Below are 18,546 nucleotides of genomic sequence, written 5' to 3' on the forward strand. Positions count from 1 at the left end.
GTTCTCATCTCAGGAGCGCTGGCTTGGTCTTTGTTACCTATCGGATTTCAGGAAGGCTGACTTGAGATGCGGCGTTGCCATTTCCTGGGCCCTCTCTTATTCTTTTTTCCCGGCGCTGTCAGCCAGATCCTTTGTTGTGCCTGCTCTGCGTTCATTCTCTCTGCCCTCACACCTCCAGACAGTGGGATGGGGATTTTTCCCGGGCCTTGCAGGAAGAGCTCCGGACGGCCACCGTCTCAGGCATCAGATAAAGGACAGCTTTAACCAGCCAGTGGGTGTCGGGGCTGGGTCGGCGCCGCGCCGGGAGCAGACACGCTTTTGTGTCGGCGTTTGTCTCCGCGGCCGTCTGACCCCCTGGCGGGAGGCGCGGGCCGCGACCCCCGAGGAGGCGGGGCCTCCGAGCCGGGCTCCGCCTGGTGTGGATTTCACGGTCGCCGCCGCCGCCCTCGTTTGTTCCGTTACATCGCCCTGTCCTGAGCAAACAGTCGTGGCTGCCCAGGAGCCCTCCATGGCCTTCCTCCCACCCAACTCCGCATTTTGCTTTTCCCCCTCGCTTTCTCATTTTTCCTCGTTAACAGCATCCTGGCGGGGCGCTTGGCAAAAGTCAGGCTAAAAACAGAGAAAAGAGAGAAAAAGGACAAATTCGATGCACCTGCCTCCTTCCTCCAGAGTTTGCGAAGGATCTTAACCATGTCTGAGTCGGGGGAGATTAGTGAATTTGGCTACATCATGGAATTATTAGCCAGAGGCAAGGTAAGTGCCGGGGCGCGCGGAGCTGCGGCCTGGGTTCCGCCCCCAACCTCACCCCCGCCGCCGACTCCGGGCACTACTTGGCCTGTGGCTGCAGGTGTCCTGGGCCCTGGCAGCCCCCGGGGAGGGCGGGACTGGAGTCCCAGGTCCGTGTTCTCAGCCGCTGCTGAAAGCAAAGCAGACATCTGACCTCCCACCCTGTCCACCCCCATTAATAGTGCGGCATCTCTGAAATGAGCCAAAAAGGAATTGGCCAGCTGGGTGATGGCGGGGGCTCTGGGGACCGAGAGGGGCAAGGGCTCAGTCTGCGAAGATGGGGAGGAGGGCCGGGCGTTGGCCAGGGGGCGCTCCTCGACGCGACCAGGGTTCCTCAGCGTGGTTGACATCGTGTGGTTGACCTGGTCTGTCCAGGCGCAGAGCGCGGAGGGAAGGCTGGACCAGACGGTGGATAGGCTATGAGGGTGGGATCGGGTTCACGCAGTCCGACCTTACGGCGGATAAGTAGGGGCAGAACCCCGGTTCGCCCAGCCCTGGTGTTTTCAGGTCCTCGGCCGTTGTCCCAGGCCCGGAACATTTCAGGCATCCTTCCTTTGGAGGGGAGAGGGAGATGCGAAGGCGCCGGGCTGCAGCCAGGCACCTGTTCCTTTCGGAGTCCTTTGGAAACCCAGGCTGGCGCTGTCGGTGGCGCCTGGTGACCCCGCCCTCAGCCGGACGGAGTGGCGCCTCGCTGAAGCGGAAAGCCTTGCCGGAGTCTGCCTTCCGAGCTACATCTGAGAAAGTGCCTGTAGAGGCTCCTATGTGGTCTACAGGCGGGAAGAACTGGGAAATGTGAAAGTCCCGCGGTCCGCCGGGATTCGTCTGTGCCTAGAAAGCGAGAAACGGTCTTCTGCAGCTGGAGTTTCGAGAAAAGGTTATGGCACAGATGAGAAAAGGATGCCCTGCGCAAGGTCATCATGAAAAGAAGGATGATCTGCAGCTGTGCTGTGAGCCCCTGGAACATGAGTCTCATATCTCACCAACCCCAGCAACGCGGATGCTTCAGGCCAGACAGTCCCACGGCTGGGCAGCAGGTTAACGTCCCCCACCCCACCTCCCGCGACCAAAGGGTCCTGGGCTAACTGTGGGCCTCCTGAATTCCCTCTCTTGTTGTGCAAACAGGGAATACACTCACCCAAAACAGAATGCTTATTCACTTTTCTTTAGTAGAGTCAGTGTTTCAGGCCACCCCTGCCATTTACACCTCGGACCAGAAGCAGAAACGGAGGACAATGGTTCGTCTTTCTTTCGTGTCCCGAGGCTCCATCCTACACTTCGAGGAGCCTCCAGCACACGTGTAGGGACATTCTGGCCAGCATCTCCAAGCTCTTTATCGCCCCAAACAGCTTCCCCTTGGCCACGAGCACCTGCCTTCCCCACCCCCTGTCTGGACAACCTTCTCCACCCTCTGGAGGATTGACCCTGGGGAGAGAAGTTCAGAAGAAAGTGCTGAGCGAGGAGCCTGGCTTCCAGGGGGCGAGCCTGGCCTGTCTAAAGAACACAGCAGGACCCTGGTTGCCCAGGAACCAAACGGGGCAGGAGGATGCCTTTTGTTGGTTACAAAATCAATGGCCCACCCTAGATGGGATCAGGAGCAGAATGACTGAGGGGTCAGTTTAGGCCCCTGGTGCTCAGGTATTCTTCAGAGTTAGCTGGAATTGTATTCCTTGGCTAATACCGTCCTTCAGTAAGCAGGCAACACTTGATATTAGGAGAGAATAGTTTTGAGGTAGGATCCAGGGATCTGCAAGTTGACATCCCGGGTGATTATGAAGCAGGCAGGTGAACTTCTCATGAACACTAAATGGGCAAGGAGGGCGGAATCATTAATGAACCCTTAAAACGTCTTATAATAAAGTCAGGTGAAGAAAACTAACCTCTTGCAATTAGCATTGTGTTTCACAGTATGCTCACTGTAGTGAAAAAACACAACTCAGAACCTTCTGGCTTTATCCACTGAATTTCTCTGCCTCACTCTCCACTAGGTGGACCCTCTTCAGTAATGGGCCTGCAGCTGCAGTGGAGGCGTGAGCTCAGCTGACTTCCAGAGTCAGAGGGGCAGGTGTGCCTGTGAAATCTCTGGAGTGGGAAAGTGGGCTCTCACAGTAGGGTCTCTGCCTTTCATCTGGTGGAGTGAGGGGTCAGGAGTAGCCTCTTAACCACTACAACTCAAGCTTCTTCTTTGCCCTCTTTCCTTATAACTCTGCTTCTCCCAGTTACCCTCCTCACATATGTGATTATACAGAATTTGAACACTGAATACCTTACTGAGCATTAGCCATGGACTAACAGACCTTTGAGGTTTGACTTGCTTTCTTTTCCTCTGAGAAGTTAGGTTCCACCTTGTAGCTCAAGTTGGTAATGTAAAGAATAATATGAAATGGATCTAATTACACCAGGTTTGTGAAGTTTAAAACGAAAGAGTTGAGGCTCCTGCCTTCCTGCCCCCTCCCCTTTCCTCCCCTTCCTTCAAAGTTGGGACCAGTGGGTTGACCATCATCATAATTTCTTTCACTTTTCTCTGATGGCTTTAAAATTTTAAAACATTTAATATATGGTCATTGCAAAATATTCAAACTTTACCAAAAACTTTACAAAGTCAAAGGTGGATCTTCACTCCCACCTCCAATCTACTGCGTTTCTTTGTGTCTACTTCAAATTAAATTAGGCTGCTGCTGTGTTCTCTGAATGTGGGAGGTGAGCCTTTCATCTCAGAGTAACATAAAACCCACATGATGAGCTTGATCAGCTTACTGACTCTACTGTGACGATTACTTTAATATTTAAAGTACACAGTGATATCTACCACCGTGGTCTTTCAGTTCATCCAACAATATGAGTATGGGTGATACCTATGATTATTCTCAAGAGGTTTAAAAGTCAGTGTCAACGGACTCCTTATATTTCACTATCACAGAAATTTGTACCATTTCTGGAAGCCACTTTCTGAAGTTTGCAGGGTTTTTTTTTTTTTTCCCAAAAAACTCCCTATTTTGTGTTGGGGCCTAGCCGATTAACAACGTTGTTAGATTCAGGTGAACAGCGCAGGGACTGTCATACATACACTTGAGCTTTTCTCCCCCAAACTCCCTTCCCTTCCAGGCTGCCAGTGACATTGAGCAGAGTTCCATGTGCTGTACAGGAGGACTTTGTTGGTTATCCATTTTAAATATAGCAGTGTGTAGATGCGGAGAAGGCAATGGCAGCCCACTCCAGTCCTCTTGCCTGGAAAATCCCATGGACGGAGGAGCCTGGTGGGCTGCAGTCCGTGGGGTCGCTAAGAGTCGGACACGACTGAGCAACTTCACTTTCACTTTTCACTTTCATACATTGGAGCAGGAAATGGCAACCCACTCCAGTGTTCTTGCCTGGAGAATCCCAGGGACGGGGGAGCCTGGTGGGCTGCCGTCTATGGGGTCGCACAGAGTCGGACACGACTGAAGCAACTTAGCAGCAGCAGCAGCAATGTGTAGATGTCCATCCCAAACTCCTTAACTATCCCTTCCCCCCATCCTTCCCCTGTACAGCCCGCTGGCCTGCCTCACCCAGAAGCCACAAGTTCCTTCTCTGAGTCTGTGAGTCTCTTTCTGTTTTGTAAGTTCGCTTCTATCGTATCTTTTTAGATTCCACAAATAAGGGATGTTATACGATATTCCTCCTTCTCTGTCTGACTTACTTCACTCAGTGTGACAGTCTCTAGGTCCATTCATGTTGCTGCAAATGGCATTATTTTCTTCTTTTTAACGACTGGGTAATATTCCGTTGACACAGGTACCACACCTTTCTTGTCCATTCTCCTGTCAGCCTGTGAACATTCAGGCTGCTTCCATGTCCTGGCCCTTGTAAACAGTGCTGCGATGAACACTGGGGTGCAGGTATCCTTTCAGATCGTTTTTCTCTGGATATATGCCCAGGAGTGGGTCATATGGTAGGTCTATTTTTAGTTTTTTAAGGAACCTCCATACAGTTTTCCATTGTGGCTGTACCAATTTACATTCCCACCAACAGTATAAATGAGTTCCCTTCTCTCCACACCCTCTCCAATCTTATTGTTTGTGGATTTTTTTTATAATAACCATTCTGGTTGATATGAAGTGATATCTCATTGTAGTTTTGATTTGCATTTCTCTAATAATGAGCAATGTTGAACACCTTTTCCTGGGCTTCTTGGCCATATGTATGTCTTCTTTGGAGAAATGTCTGTTTGGTCTTCTGCCCATCTGTTGATTGGGTTGTTTGTTTTGGTGCTGTTAAGTGTCATGAGCTATTTGTAAATTTTGGAGACTAATCCCTTGTTGGTCAGATCATTTGCAAATCTTTTCTCCCAATCTGTGGTTTTATTTTGTTTTTCTTCTGTAACTCATCTCTTTGGACTAAAAGAGAGCTTTCCAAATCTGTGATCAAAATCTAGCATTACACAATGCAGTGTTTTCAAACTGTTTTGGCCTTTAGAAAGATGTACCTTATTAATTTGCTATCATCTTCACACACTTATTTTTTCCACACCATTGCATACTTTTCTAGAATCATATAATGCAACCTTGATGACAGGAAACCTAGAAGAATTTATATTTAGTGCACGTCTTTATTTAGAGTTTAAATATATTTATATTTATGTATTCATAGCCAGAAAGCACTTATTTCCTACAGTTCAATAGTTACTGTTAGGGCACATCCAAAGAGTATGATAGTTTGAGCGAAATAAAGAGGCTTTGGAAAGCTTACATTTAATTTTAATAGAGAAACAGTGATGAATCCATTACTTGGTGAATTATTACTTTTAACTTTGAATATCTTTGTTGCACAAAGAATTGAAGAACTTTTATAAACACAAAATTTGCTTTCAAACAAGATGCTTAGACATTGAAAGAGGTACGTTTAGAAAACCCTCAAATCTAGACTAATGTGAAGTCTTAGACATCTCCTGGGACTAAAACAAAAATACCACCAAATGATCTGTTTCCGAAGACTCAATAGATGGTTGCTTACACAACTGAATCTAAACTGGGTGATAATGCTAAGGTTGTATCCACTGCAAAGTGTTCTTGAAAATATTTTTTTATATCTTGGGATTGGGTAAAGTGTGTGTTTGTGGGGAGAAGGGAACGCAAAGAGAAGATTTAGGTGTTAGCAGTATCACTTGAAAACGGCTAATTTTGTAAATATTAGAATTTTCCTCTGATGTTTTTACTATATTGCTCAAAGATAATTTGGGAGGGAAAAACTTTCTGTGAAATGACTTAGTCAAATAATGTTTAATCACATTTTCTATGAAATTGTAAATTATGTGTTAGTTGCTTACCTGTGGGCAGTGCTAAAGTAGGGAGGCTAGAGTGAGTCTCAGGTTTGAATCTTAGCTCTTGGTATGTAGGCATGTGTCCTTGACAGTATTACTTAATCTCTGGACAAAGCTGGAGAGAAGTTGTCATTGTTACATGTCCCCTCTGAAGGGAAGTATACCTATTTCACAGGGTTATTGCAAGGATTAAATGAATATTTTGTGCAAAGTTCCTAACACTTATTAGCACCTAGTAGGCCTTCAATAAGTAAAGCTATTACATCTACTTACTTTGACAATAGGTTTTGGTCTTGAGACACCTTATATGCAAATTATGATCATTAACAATGGAAGGTAGAGGTGCCAGTTAAAATGACAGATGTAGAGTTAAATTTGAATTTCAGGTAAACAACCAATTTTTTAATCTAAGTATATCCCATTCAATATTTGAGATATACTAAAAAAAGTTCATTATGTGTGTGAAATTCAGATTTATCAGGGTGTCCTATGTTTTTATTTGCTAAAACTGGAAACCCTAAGTATAGGAATAGTGAGACGCAGTTATAGGGACCTGCTAACAGCTTCTAAAGTATTATTGATGTTCACCCTAAGTTGGCTAAAGGACCCCGTTGTCTACCAGTTACGCAGCCAATACACTCCTGTCATTAATGGGAATATACTCCTGTCATTAATGGGAACACGTCTACCAGGGCAGCGCTGTGTACCTCCTACCAACTCTGAAATTATTGGTCTGGTGCTACCAGTTAGCCAATGAATGCCTCCTGGATTTTCTTTTAAACAAACAAAAGCTTGAAATGGATGGGAAGATAACGTTTATAAAAACATCAAGCATGAGTGTATGGAATAAGAGCATGTAATTGTGTAAAACTGAGCGGTAAGGGGAGTGCTCCAGCAGCTCAGAGTAAGGGGAACTGATCAGTGAGAACCAGACTCCTGAGGATGAAGACTAGATCTGCAGCTTGAAAGGTGAGCAGGAGTTGGCCCACCAAGGGAAATCTGAACTTCCTGGCTGGCTGGACTCCTCTCCTCTGATGTTGTTCCCATAGAAACTCTTTATGGCAGGTGAGCTTGGCCTGCCAGAGACTTAGGTCAATAACTGGTAAATGTCGTTTATTGTCCCTTTACCTGTAACTTCCTGGTACCCAGCAGCACAGACCATGCACGTGCCAATCTACTGGGATGCCCTGTGGCTGACTTCATTGCCACCTTCCTCACCACCTAAGTCCAGTGCTCTCTTAATTGAAAACCCAGATCGTTTCCAGACAGGGGGCAAGGTTTAGGAGCATGCTGGCCATGTTATCTGGTTGCTCATTCTTGCTCAGGATATACTCACAGAATGGTACTCTGGCTGTTTGACCTCAGACTGAACAGATGATGAGCCAGTGGTGCCTCATGGCACTGACTGAGGTACGCACGATAGCCATCAGGACCTGACTCAGCCTGGAATTTAGTCTCTTGTTGGGTATTAGGAATCAGTGTGGAAAGAGAGCTGGTTAATTTAATGAATACTGTATAGCCTAAAGGGTATCAGGTTTATATTTTTAAGTGTGAGCTCATGAACATTTTTTGGGCCTCTATTTTACCAGACCTGAATAATATATGTGTGTGTGTGTGTGTGTGTGTGTGTGTGTGTGTGTTTCGGGAGTGGTGGTTGTTAGCAGGTGAAGGAGGAGAAATTGTCCTTTTGGACTTCATGAAACAGATAGATTCGAAACAGCTCACGGCCCTGTGATAGAAGAGCAATTACACAATGCCAACAAGCATAAGATATCATAACGTAGGCAAGAGTATAAAGGTCAAGGGACTGAGTGGGTGACAGCTGTGGAATAGGCTTCCTTGTGTTGAATTTTGACCCACGTTTTAAAAGAAACTTGGAAAAGAAGGTACTAGGATACTCCAAACTGAGGGGGAGGAGGCACCAAGGGATAGTATATGCAGGACAAATTGGGAGAATAATGATTTATAAAACAAAACACATCTTTTGTGTCATTCCTACTTAAACATCTTCAAAAGCTTCCCAGTACCTACTAAAAAGCAGCATGGTAGTTCTAGGCCCTGCATACAATACTGGACTCTTGTGTTTCTGCAAGAGCATTTGAAGGCTGTCAGAGAGAGGTATGGGGAAAGCAGAGAGAAGGATTTTTAAAAATCTCCAAACCCATAGGATTTTCAGTTGAGCAACTGAGAAAGATCTTGGTTCTCTTGGATAACTGGGAGGCTGAGATGGATGGATGTTGGGAGAAAGTGATAAGATGACCCCAAGCATGGCAGCCATGGGAAGAGAAATGACTAGGTAGGTGGGAGACTGGTAGTGTAGATTGGTGGTTTTCAAGTTTGCTGTCTTCTTACCAATATTCACCCGCTGCTGTTTTGCTTTTAAACGTATATGGATGAGTTTACACAAGTATAAAAACGGTTGTGGGTTAAATTACCTTAAAAAGGTTCTATAACTAAAACAAGCACATATTATAAAGTGCAAACAATACAGTGTGGATGGAAAGTGTCTTCCACACCTGCTTCATCCCCCAACTTCTTCACAACACTGTTAGCATTTCTTGTGCTCTATTGCAGACATTTTTATTTGCTTATTTGTGTACATAAACAATATGCCTCTCTTTTTTGTTTGGCTTTTTTTTTTTTATACTGTTTTAGACGTCCTTTCTCATCAGTGCATTCGTTTTAACTGCTACATAGTACTCCATGATGAATGTACATTATGAATGGTAGATATTTGATTTCTACAAATAAAGTCCCTCAGAGATCTTTGTACACATTTTTGTGCACACACACAAGTTTTTCAGTGGGAAAATTATTAGAAGTGGAATTGCTTAAAAGTAGAAGCACTGAAATTTTTTGATAGGATTTGCAAAATTTCCCTTCAAATAAGCCAAACCAATCTGCACTATCACAAAAAAGTTTGAAGGTGCCTGTTTCCCCCATTCTCAACCAAGTGTGTTGAGGTAACTTTTGAACTTTGAGAATAAGATGGAAAATAGCAACTCACTGGCATTTGATTTGCATAATGGAAGGACTTTCAAGTTTATCTGCAGCCAAATCTTGTCTCTACAGTTTTTTTCTTTAGTTCATATTAACAAAACCTTCTAATCTCCTTTACTCTGTACTTTAACAGATTCGTTTTGGACTAACGCACTATTCAAGTTGGGTGGTGTAAGATTAGAGCGACAGAGTAATTATTGAACCCAAAGACCGTAATTAAAAACAGAAACTGATTTATGATGCTTATTAATGATTGAGCCTTTTAAAATCTATACGAGAACATGGTGTCAGACATCATACAGGTTACTGTTACGCAGGCATTTATTTTCCTCAGTTCCCCCGCATCAGGACGATTCAGACCCCGTGGGGAGGAAGCAGCCTCAACTCCAGCCCATAAAGCCAAGCAACCAGGCATTACTCGGGGAGGTGTCCATCCTCTCTGCACCTGATCTGTAAACAGGGCATTCCATTAAAGACCATTGCTATGGTCCGTTGCTGTTCTCAGTTGTACCCTGCCTCACTGTCATTTAATTGTCGGCTGGAGAAGAGGCTACCTCTGCTGACAGTGCTGTGGGAAGACGGCGGAACTGGTCACAGCGAGAGGCTTGTCCCAAATAGGAAATAAAAGTGGGAAGCGGGTCAAAACCTAATCAGGATTCCGCGCTACAGCTCTGCGGTTCCCTCGCCCAGCTGATTGTTTAGAGCGCCTGTTTTCTCAGTCCATACAGAAGAGAATGGAATTATTTAGCCCGCTGGAAGGGCAGGGGTGTGATCTAACAAGACGGCTTTCAACAGCCCCAGGTTCATTCGTTTTCGAATTGTCTTGAAATCTGGAGGAAACACGCTTGGACTTCAGCAGGTGAATTTTGCTCAGCTAGTCTTCGAGCTGGAGAAGGCAATGGCACCCCACTCCAGTACTCTTGCCTAGAAAATCCCATGGACGGAGGAGCCTGGAAGGCTACAGTCCATGGGGTCTCTGAGGGTTGGACACAACTGAGCGACTTCACTTTCACGTTTCACTTTCATGCATTGGAGAAGGAAATGGCAACCCACTCCAGTGTTCTTGCCTGGAGAATCCCAGGGACGGGGGAGCCTGGTGGGCTGCCGTCTATGGGGTCGCACAGAGTCGGACATGACTGAGGTGACTTAGCAGTGGCAGCAGTCTTCGAGCTGGAGAAGCTGGGCCTGACCACTGGGCTGGGCGCGCCCACCAGCGGGTGCGTGGGTGCAGGAGCAGTTCAGGACCACCTGTCCCCATTTCCCCGCACCCTCCATGCCAGGGCTGGGTGGTAGGGACCCGCAGAGCAGCGGCGGCGTGGACGGGACGCACACCCTAGGTCGGGTAGGAAGGCTGCCGCCTCTAATTCCTGGCTAGTACCCAGGGAGAGGGACCCCTACCCTGCGGCGTGCCCAAGCGCCACTTGGCAAGAACGTACCGTGCGTGACGGCGCCGCGCCCTGGTGTGTAAAAGAAGCAGCAGAGCATGAGTGCCTGGCGAGCAGTTAGGGAACGTGCAGCTCGCCCTGCGCATCGGGCCGGAGAGGAGGGGTGCGGGGTGGGGATAGGGACCCGCTCGGGGAAACCCCCGGCCCCGGCAGGGGCGGTGTGAGCCGGCTCTTTCCCTGGTCGCCTCCCCGCCGCGCGCGGCTTCGGTGCGACAACACGGGGAAGGAGGCCTGGGCTCGGCCTCGCCCCGCCGCCCCGTCTAGAGTCAGGAAGTGGTGCTTGTCTGTGATGCTCGAGGCGCGCTTTACCGAAGGCGCGGACGTCCGGAGGCAGAGCCGAGGGATGGCGCGGAGAAGCGGCCCAGGATGCAGGCGGCTGCGGCGCCGCGGGACAGCTCCACCCCGGCCCCGCCCCGGCTCGGCCCTCCGCCTCCGCCGCCCCTTCCCCGGCTTCGCTTCCGCCCCTCAGAGGCTCCCGACCCCGTCAGGGTGTTTCGGCCGCGGCTCGGGCGGGCGCGCGGGGCGGCGGGGAGCGGGCCGAGGCGGCGGAAAGCGCGGGGATCCCGGCGCGGACCACACCCGCCCGCCGCGCGACCGCAGGCTTCCCCGCCCCTTTGTGCGGTGGGCGCTGTCGCCCGGGCGACGCCGCCGCCCCGCCCCGCCCCGCCCTCCGCGGCCCGCGCCTGGGTCTCCGCGCGGCCGCCCGCCCCGCCGCAGTCCGCAGGAGCCGCCGCCGCCGCAGCAGGTCGCGGGCCGCGGTTCCCGGGGCCGTCGCAGGAGCAGAGTTCTGCTCTCCGCGCCTGTGCTGTAGTCCGCCCTGGCCTCCTCCTGCCCGCGTCGGTCCGCTGGCCGGGGCCGGCCGACCAGCTTGCCCTCCGGCTCCGAACCGAGGCTCGGCGGCCGCCGCAGGGACCCGCCCGCCAGAGCCTCCCCGGGGCCGCGCGTCTGCCTGCTGGGGCCCTGCCGTTGATGACACCTGGCGGGAGGCTGCCATGGAGGGGGACGGCTCAGATTCGCTGGTGGGTAGGGGCGCGGGCGGCTGCCTCAGCCCCGAGGGCGGCGCGCCGGGGTCCCGCGCGCTCGGTCCCCGCTGCCCTGAGCCGGGAGCGAGCCTCTCTTCCCGAGGAGCGGGGGCGGGCGTGCGGTGGCCCCGCTTCCTCTTCGCCTTCCGCGCCCCGGGCCGGTTCCGCAACCCCGGGCGCCCCCTGTCTGCCCCTGGGAGGGGAAGGTCGGATTCGGGGTCACCCGGGCCCGGAAGGGGGCGCCCCTCGGGCGCGGCGGTGGCCCACCTGAGAGCCTCGGGGAGTTGGGGCGGGGCTCTCCAGTGGCCTTCAGACTGCCGAATTCGTCTTAAGGAGTCGGGGGCCCACCGCGGCCCCGGGCGCCGGCCCCGCCGCCCTTTGTCCCGGAGCGCGGCGGGGCTGGCTCTCTAGTCCTCCTCGGATCCCCGCGAACCCAGCCTGCGGTCGCCGCGAGCGCAGCCTCTTCCCCGGCCTTGCCTGTCCGCGCGGGGCGGACTTGCTCCGGCAGCTGTCGGGGTTCAAGTGCTTTTGTTTCAGGGAGTCGGGTGTGCAGTGCAGTTCTTCTCAACTTGTTGGTTTTCCGTCGAATCTCATTTATTTGGAAATGGCTTAATTGGGGGAGCCATCACACCACATTTCTCCTAATCAGATTGCTTCCCTTCAGTGTATGTAAAATGAACACTCGTTTTTCTTTTGCGTAAGAATTGCTTTATATCCATCGTGATTAGAAAGCTTATACACTGCTTTGTGTGCAAGAAAAGTGGAAATAGTTTTAGATCTTCCAGTGAGAGGTAAACCTCCCATAAAATGGGGCGTGAGAATCTGTTTTGGATTTTGAAGACAATATTTCCCTTTGAATTAGATGTCAAATTCTTTATGAAATGAGATAGGATGTGAAGATTCTGTGTTCTTGGATGTGATTCTGAAGTGTGGATATCTTCCAGATTTTTTAAAACTGTGACGTGATGCGGGCTTTTACTAAATAATTTATTGAGTGATGCAGCAAGAACCGCTGCATTGCACGACCCACGGATAAAGACCGTTGGCTGAAGTACTGTCGTCAGGGATTATTAGCTAACTCACTTGGTGTCATTTTAAGGGGAATAGACTTGCATACATATTTATTTAACTAAAAGAAGTGAATTGATTCAGTGTTAATTTTCTGTGTGTTTCCAGTAGTTGAAATGGTTGACTAATGTTGTACCATTATTACAATTGCAAGGATGCTAAATACAGATTCATAGCACCTGAAGCTTGGGATCCGTGGAGGGAAAACTGCTCAGGCAAAGGATGGGAAAGCTGGTATGAGGTCGTTAGACCTTTATAGTTGTGATGAGTCCTAAGTGTTTCTCATTGAAAATATTGCAAGCTTGTAACATGGAGAGCACTTATAGTGGTTCTTTGTAATCCTCCCTACCCTTTTAGTATTCATAAAGTGCTTTCAAGATAACTGCTTTGGTATTCAGCCTGAGAACCTCAAGTATTTTACATACATTACAGTTTCTTCATGTGGAAAATGGCCACATTTAATGTAGAAAATTGCTGATAATTCAGCTTGTATGTAGATTTCAAATAGGGTCCAGGAACATAATGGCTAATCCAGTTTTTACAAGCTCCTGTTACTTGTCAGTTACAGAGCTAATGTGCTAAATAGGAATAATCCTGTTCTTAGTGCTGTATTCTTTTTTTTTTTGGTGCTATATTCTTAATTTTTATTAAAGTAATCTTTCAGAATTTCACTGAAGGCGAAATATTATGGACGCCAAATATTTTATGCTATTTTTTCCCATATTTCAAATATATATATATATATATTTACCATCTCATGTCCGTTCACTTCTAGGCCATGCAACGATGAGGGGTGGATAAATAATGGCATAGACTTTCATAGCCGGAAAAGAAACTTCAGATTTTAAAAAATCTTTAATTCTTTTTGGTAGTAATTATATATGTATTTATACACGGGGTATAAGCAAGTTAACGTATTTACACACTAAAAGCCTTTTATTCTGATTTCTGCTTCTCATTAAGGTGACCATTAAGAATATCGAAAGAGAGCTCATTTGCCCGGCATGCAAGGAGCTGTTCACCCACCCGCTGATTCTCCCTTGTCAGCATAGCATCTGTCATAAATGCGTGAAGGAGCTCTTACTGATGCTTGATGATTCGTTCAATGACGTGGGGTCTGACAACTCCAATCAGAGCAGTCCTCGACTTCGGCTTCCCTCCCCTAGCGTGGATAAAATTGACCGAATTAGCAGACCAGGTATGTGGCAGAACCGGGTGATGGAGCTTGTTTGTATATTCAGAGATAATTGTAGAAGGGAAATTTCATCATTTTGGGGGTTAATCTTTCCAGGTGAATAAATTAAAACTTATAAAAGAATCTCTGTCTCTCTTAAAATGAACTTTTAAAATGTCAGAATGAACTTTTAATTGTCTTCTGATATTCATTTAAAGTGGATATTGGATGTTGAACACCAGCTGTGTGTTAAACCCATTGTTAACTGTGTCTGTATTTTAGGGCGTGTTCTATAACTCTGTGATGTCCTTTATAGGAGGGTTGAAATAATGGCCCACTGAAGTACTTAATAGGGACTCTTCTGTGTTTGGTAATAGGTAAATACATATGCAAAGTTAAAGGATGAGACTGCGTAATGCCTAGTCCTGGAAGCCTTTTAGAGTAATGTTATTTGGCATCATTCTAATACATTTTATTCTTCAGCCATTTTTTGGATCCAGATTTTAAAATAACGATTTTGAACATCAGCTAAACAGTGGAATTCTGTAGTAGTTTATAGAAGTAGATCTCAGTTCAGTTCAGTTGCTCATTCGTTTCCGACTCTTTGATATGAACTGCAGCATGCCAGGCTTCCCTGTCCATCACCAACCCCGGGAGTTTACTCAAACTCATGTCCGTTGAGTCTGTGATGCCATCCAACCATCTCATCCTCTGTCATCCCCTTTTCCTTCCACCTTCAGTCTTGCCCAGCATCAGGATCGTCTCCAAGGGGTCAGTTCTTCGCATCAGGTGGCTGAAATATTGGAGTTTCAGTTTCAGCATCAGTCCTTCCAGTGAATATTCAGGACTGATTTTCTTTAGGGTGGACTGGTTTGATCTCCTTGCAGTCCATGGGACTCTTAAGTCTTATCCAGCACTATTGGGATGGTGTTTGTTTCTTCTGAACATCTATTGCAGGATTAATGTAGATCAAAATGAATTTGAAATCACTGGGAACAAGGCCATTGGAAAATTAAGGGCCAGAACGAGCAGTGAGAATCAAGGGGAGGCAAAGGTGTAGATAGAAATGTCACAGCCTTACGTTCAGCACTTCTTTCCTGTTGAGGAGAGTCCTCTAGTGGCCATGAGCACCAGATCTCAGGGCTTCAGCTCTGCCCAGTTTGGGCTTTGAAGTTTCCAGTTTCATCCTTTGTCCACTCTATTTCTCTCTCTTTCGTTTAGGAGTAACTTTCTAATATTGTTAAAAAAAAAAAAAAACCCCAAGAACAAAACATTTTTTTTTTTAAATCAGAAAAGGATCTTTTTCTCATTTGCGTGTTAGAGAATGTCGTCACTTTCGATTGTGCTGTGATATGGAATCTCCTTGGGCAGTATTTGTGTCTGTGTGTCCATTAGAGAGTGGATAAGAGGAGATTTGTTCTAAGAGTGGTACTATGGTATTTTAAATCCATGAATTTTTCTTTAAATGGTAATCACTAGTTGCTTGGAGGATATTTTCCGCACTTAAGAGTTGTATGTGTGTACGTAAAAGGGAGCATTGGGTAACTGGGAGGTGCAGGGTGCATGAGGGTGGAGAGGGTTTTGCTCTTTGTGAAGTCATCACTTTTGTGTTTTCCTCCTGGGGGGAGACTGGTGTACTGAGGAGGGTCGGAAAGACGGTGATAGCTTGAAACCATTCTGCCAGATAAAAGTTCATCTATTAGTAGATTCTTAGAGAATAATTAGGGACTCTGGCTTGACTGACGAACAAGATCCACTTTTTGTATGTTAATGTTCAGCACAGTCCATTAAAGGAGATTCTAGTAAATACTAGTAGTTTTACTGATCTTTAGATTGAGCTCACGTGTATTTCATGAAATTCTTTATTATATTTAGGCTTTTAATCTTAAGACTTGGTTAGTTTTTATAGAATCAATATAAAATAGGAATGAAAAGTAGTTAACTGTTTCTGTTTCCAGGAACTTACCTAGCTCAGCAGCTGGTAGCCATTCAGTAGATATTTGTCTCATGGATGTTGAGTGGCAAACGTCTGCTATGAGATTTGTATAGAGCACGCCATAATGGCTTATCTTCATTGATAATGGCATTTTTTCCCAGGACAAGAGATCAAAAATAGGTTTACTAGATATGTTCTTTCCTCTTCTTTAGGAAGAGCCCTTTTAAGCTGAACTGTGTCCTGACAGGGGACAAGTTAGAAAGCTGCTCTGTGGAGAGTGATTAAAGGAAATAAGAATGTTTAGCTGGGAGAAGGGTGTGACTCCAGAATATGAGGGCTCTCTCATGAAAGAGTAGTAGTGCTCTGGGTATCTTCGCAGCAGACATTCCAGATCGTCCAGTATACTAGCCGCATACAGCTATTGAGCACGTGAAACACATTAGTCTGAATGGAGGGATACACTTGGAACTCTTGGAATAAATGAACACAGATATCTCTAATAATTTTATATTGATTACATTTTAAAATGATAGTTTTTGAATATGTTGTATTACTAAGTATGTATTTCTAAAAGTAGCTTCAGTTGTTTATTTTTACTTTTTTAATGTGGCTATTGGAAAATGGAGGAGGAAATGGCAACCCACTCCAGTATCCTTGCCTGGAAGATCCCATGGACGGAGGAGCCTGGCGGCGTGCAGTCCGTGGGGTCGCAGAGAGTCGGACATGACTGAGTGCACATACATTGGAAAATGTAAAATGATGTGTGGCTTACACTTTCACATGTATTTCTTTCAAATGTTTCATTTGACACATTTTAAAATAAAAGGATGCCTTGAAAGGAGAGCAAGATTTGTGTATATAACATTAGCATATTAAGTTGTAAAATCTAAAAGAGCTGTATAACTGTTCGTTTTGGATCATATATGTGTGTGTGTATATATATATATACACACACAAGATTTTTCTCCCATTTTGTTGTCATGTCCCATTTGTCTGTTGTCATTACGATACAATCAGTGTTAGTAATATTTATTTACTGTGCTAATTTTGGTCACTTAAAACAAGCAAAGATACTTTACTTTGACTTTGTATTTTCAACAGTTATCATGAGTAATTGTTTGAAAACACAAATGTGTGATTGTTTAAAAACACAGATCCACAGGACGAGGTATAGGCCCTTAATTGCTGCACCAACAGTGTTGAATTCTTAACTGTGATAAAATAACCTTGATGAATGCTTTACATTGGTGGCTTTGTATAAATACCATGTGTACCAGGAGGAACACATTTTTTACTGTCAATTCCATAATTGTGTTATGTGTAGGACACAGTTACTGCTTTATCTTTTGTTAACATGTTGTGAATCTTCTCTTTGAAATTAAATTCTAAATCCAGCTTTCTGTTCATTGTTCACAGCATCACAACGGAGATCTTTGGGGTGGAGAGGTAGAAAATGCTTTATTGCTTGTGTGGCCGCAGGCAGTATAGTGTTGGATTTAAATTAAATAACTTTATAGAGATTAATTTAAAAAAAGTCATCATCAGTGGTCAAGTCTTCAAAATCATGTAGAAAGTGAACAAATTGGGCTGACATGGCTTAAAGGTCAACAGGACTAAATTTTCAAGCAAGTTCTGATGTTTTTAAAGGGAGTTCTGATTATTAGTGCTTGCATTTTGTCGTATATGCACACACATGTGTATGTATCCATGATGGGATATTTTTAAAGAAAAAGACATCCCCTTGTTACTGTTTTTTTAAATGTTACCTTAAAAATGCTTTACATTTACTTAATGGAGCAAAGCTTAAATTAACAGCCATATTGCTCCCTTGGGGAGGTTAAATAAGTCAGTACCTTAATTTGCTTAAATGTATTGATAATTTCCTTGGTGGCTCAGATGGTAAAGCATCTGCCTACAATGTGGGAGACCTGGGTTTGATCCCTGGGTTGGGAAGATCCCCTGGAGAAGGAAATGGCAACCCACTCTAGTATGCTTGCCTGGAAAATCCCAAGGACAGAAGAGCCTGGTAGACTACGTCCATGGGGTCGCAAGGAGTCAGACATGACTGAGCGACTTCACTTTGTTTCACTTTATTGATAATTTTGGTGTTAATACCATAAATCTTTGCTTGTTTATGCATATGGTGTATTTTTTGTTAATATTTTAGATTATTTGGGATCTGAGTTTTAACATTTGGGTCTTTCTCATTTGTGAATAAATAATGTACATTGCTTTTGTGTGAAAGGTGGGCCAACTCATCATATTAAAATAATTTCTTTCTTTATTCCAGTTGACCTTTAAAGTAAAATTGGCTACTTTTTTTTTGAGGGAAAATGCTGGTGATACCTTAAATTTTGGTGGAGAAAATAAACATCTGAAATATTACCCTTTTCTGTTTTCCTCACCTTCTTCTACGTGCCTCAATTTAAAAATCTTAAGCCACTTCTAGAAGCCACACTTAATCCATTCTCTTATAGGCTTTAGTGAGCCCCTGAGAATATGAAGTGTTGAAACTTAATAATTAGGAGGAGTGGTAGGAACAGTTTGCTTAAAAAAATAATTGCTTATTACCCACTTTTGGTTCAGAAGGTAGTTGAGAAAAAGTTTTTGCAGTTTGAAAATCTAATACTCAAAGGGATAATGTAACTCATAGGCATCAGATGGTCAGAATGTGGCTGCATGAATGTGGCTGCATTAAGGTGGTGCATAGGCGGCAGCCGTTGCACAATGCCAGGGAACCAGCGTGATGTCAGCTGAGGAGATACCGTCTACTACGTGGCCAGGTAGCAACTGTGGGGAAGTTGTTTGCAGCCAGAATA

At 45.9% G+C, this 18,546-nt stretch overlaps 1 protein-coding gene across 2 annotated transcripts in view; it reads left to right on the forward strand.

Annotated features, from left to right (window-relative positions):
* Positions 1-690: 690 nt before the first annotated feature.
* The window catches only part of TRIM36 (tripartite motif containing 36), a 41,263-nt gene continuing 23,407 nt past the window's right edge, over positions 691-18,546 (forward strand). Inside the window, exons 1-2 of one of the 2 annotated variants that reach the window (XM_068965085.1) lie at positions 691-753; positions 13,581-13,815. In XM_068965085.1, coding sequence (XP_068821186.1) covers positions 691-753; positions 13,581-13,815 — 298 coding nt within the window. Of the gene's footprint in view, positions 754-11,519; positions 11,547-13,580; positions 13,816-18,546 lie in introns of those variants that run through there. The other variant, XM_068965087.1, reaches the window with a different exon arrangement.

This window comes from Capricornis sumatraensis, chromosome 2 (genome assembly GCF_032405125.1).
Source record: "Capricornis sumatraensis isolate serow.1 chromosome 2, serow.2, whole genome shotgun sequence".
NCBI lineage: Eukaryota > Metazoa > Chordata > Mammalia > Artiodactyla > Bovidae > Capricornis > Capricornis sumatraensis.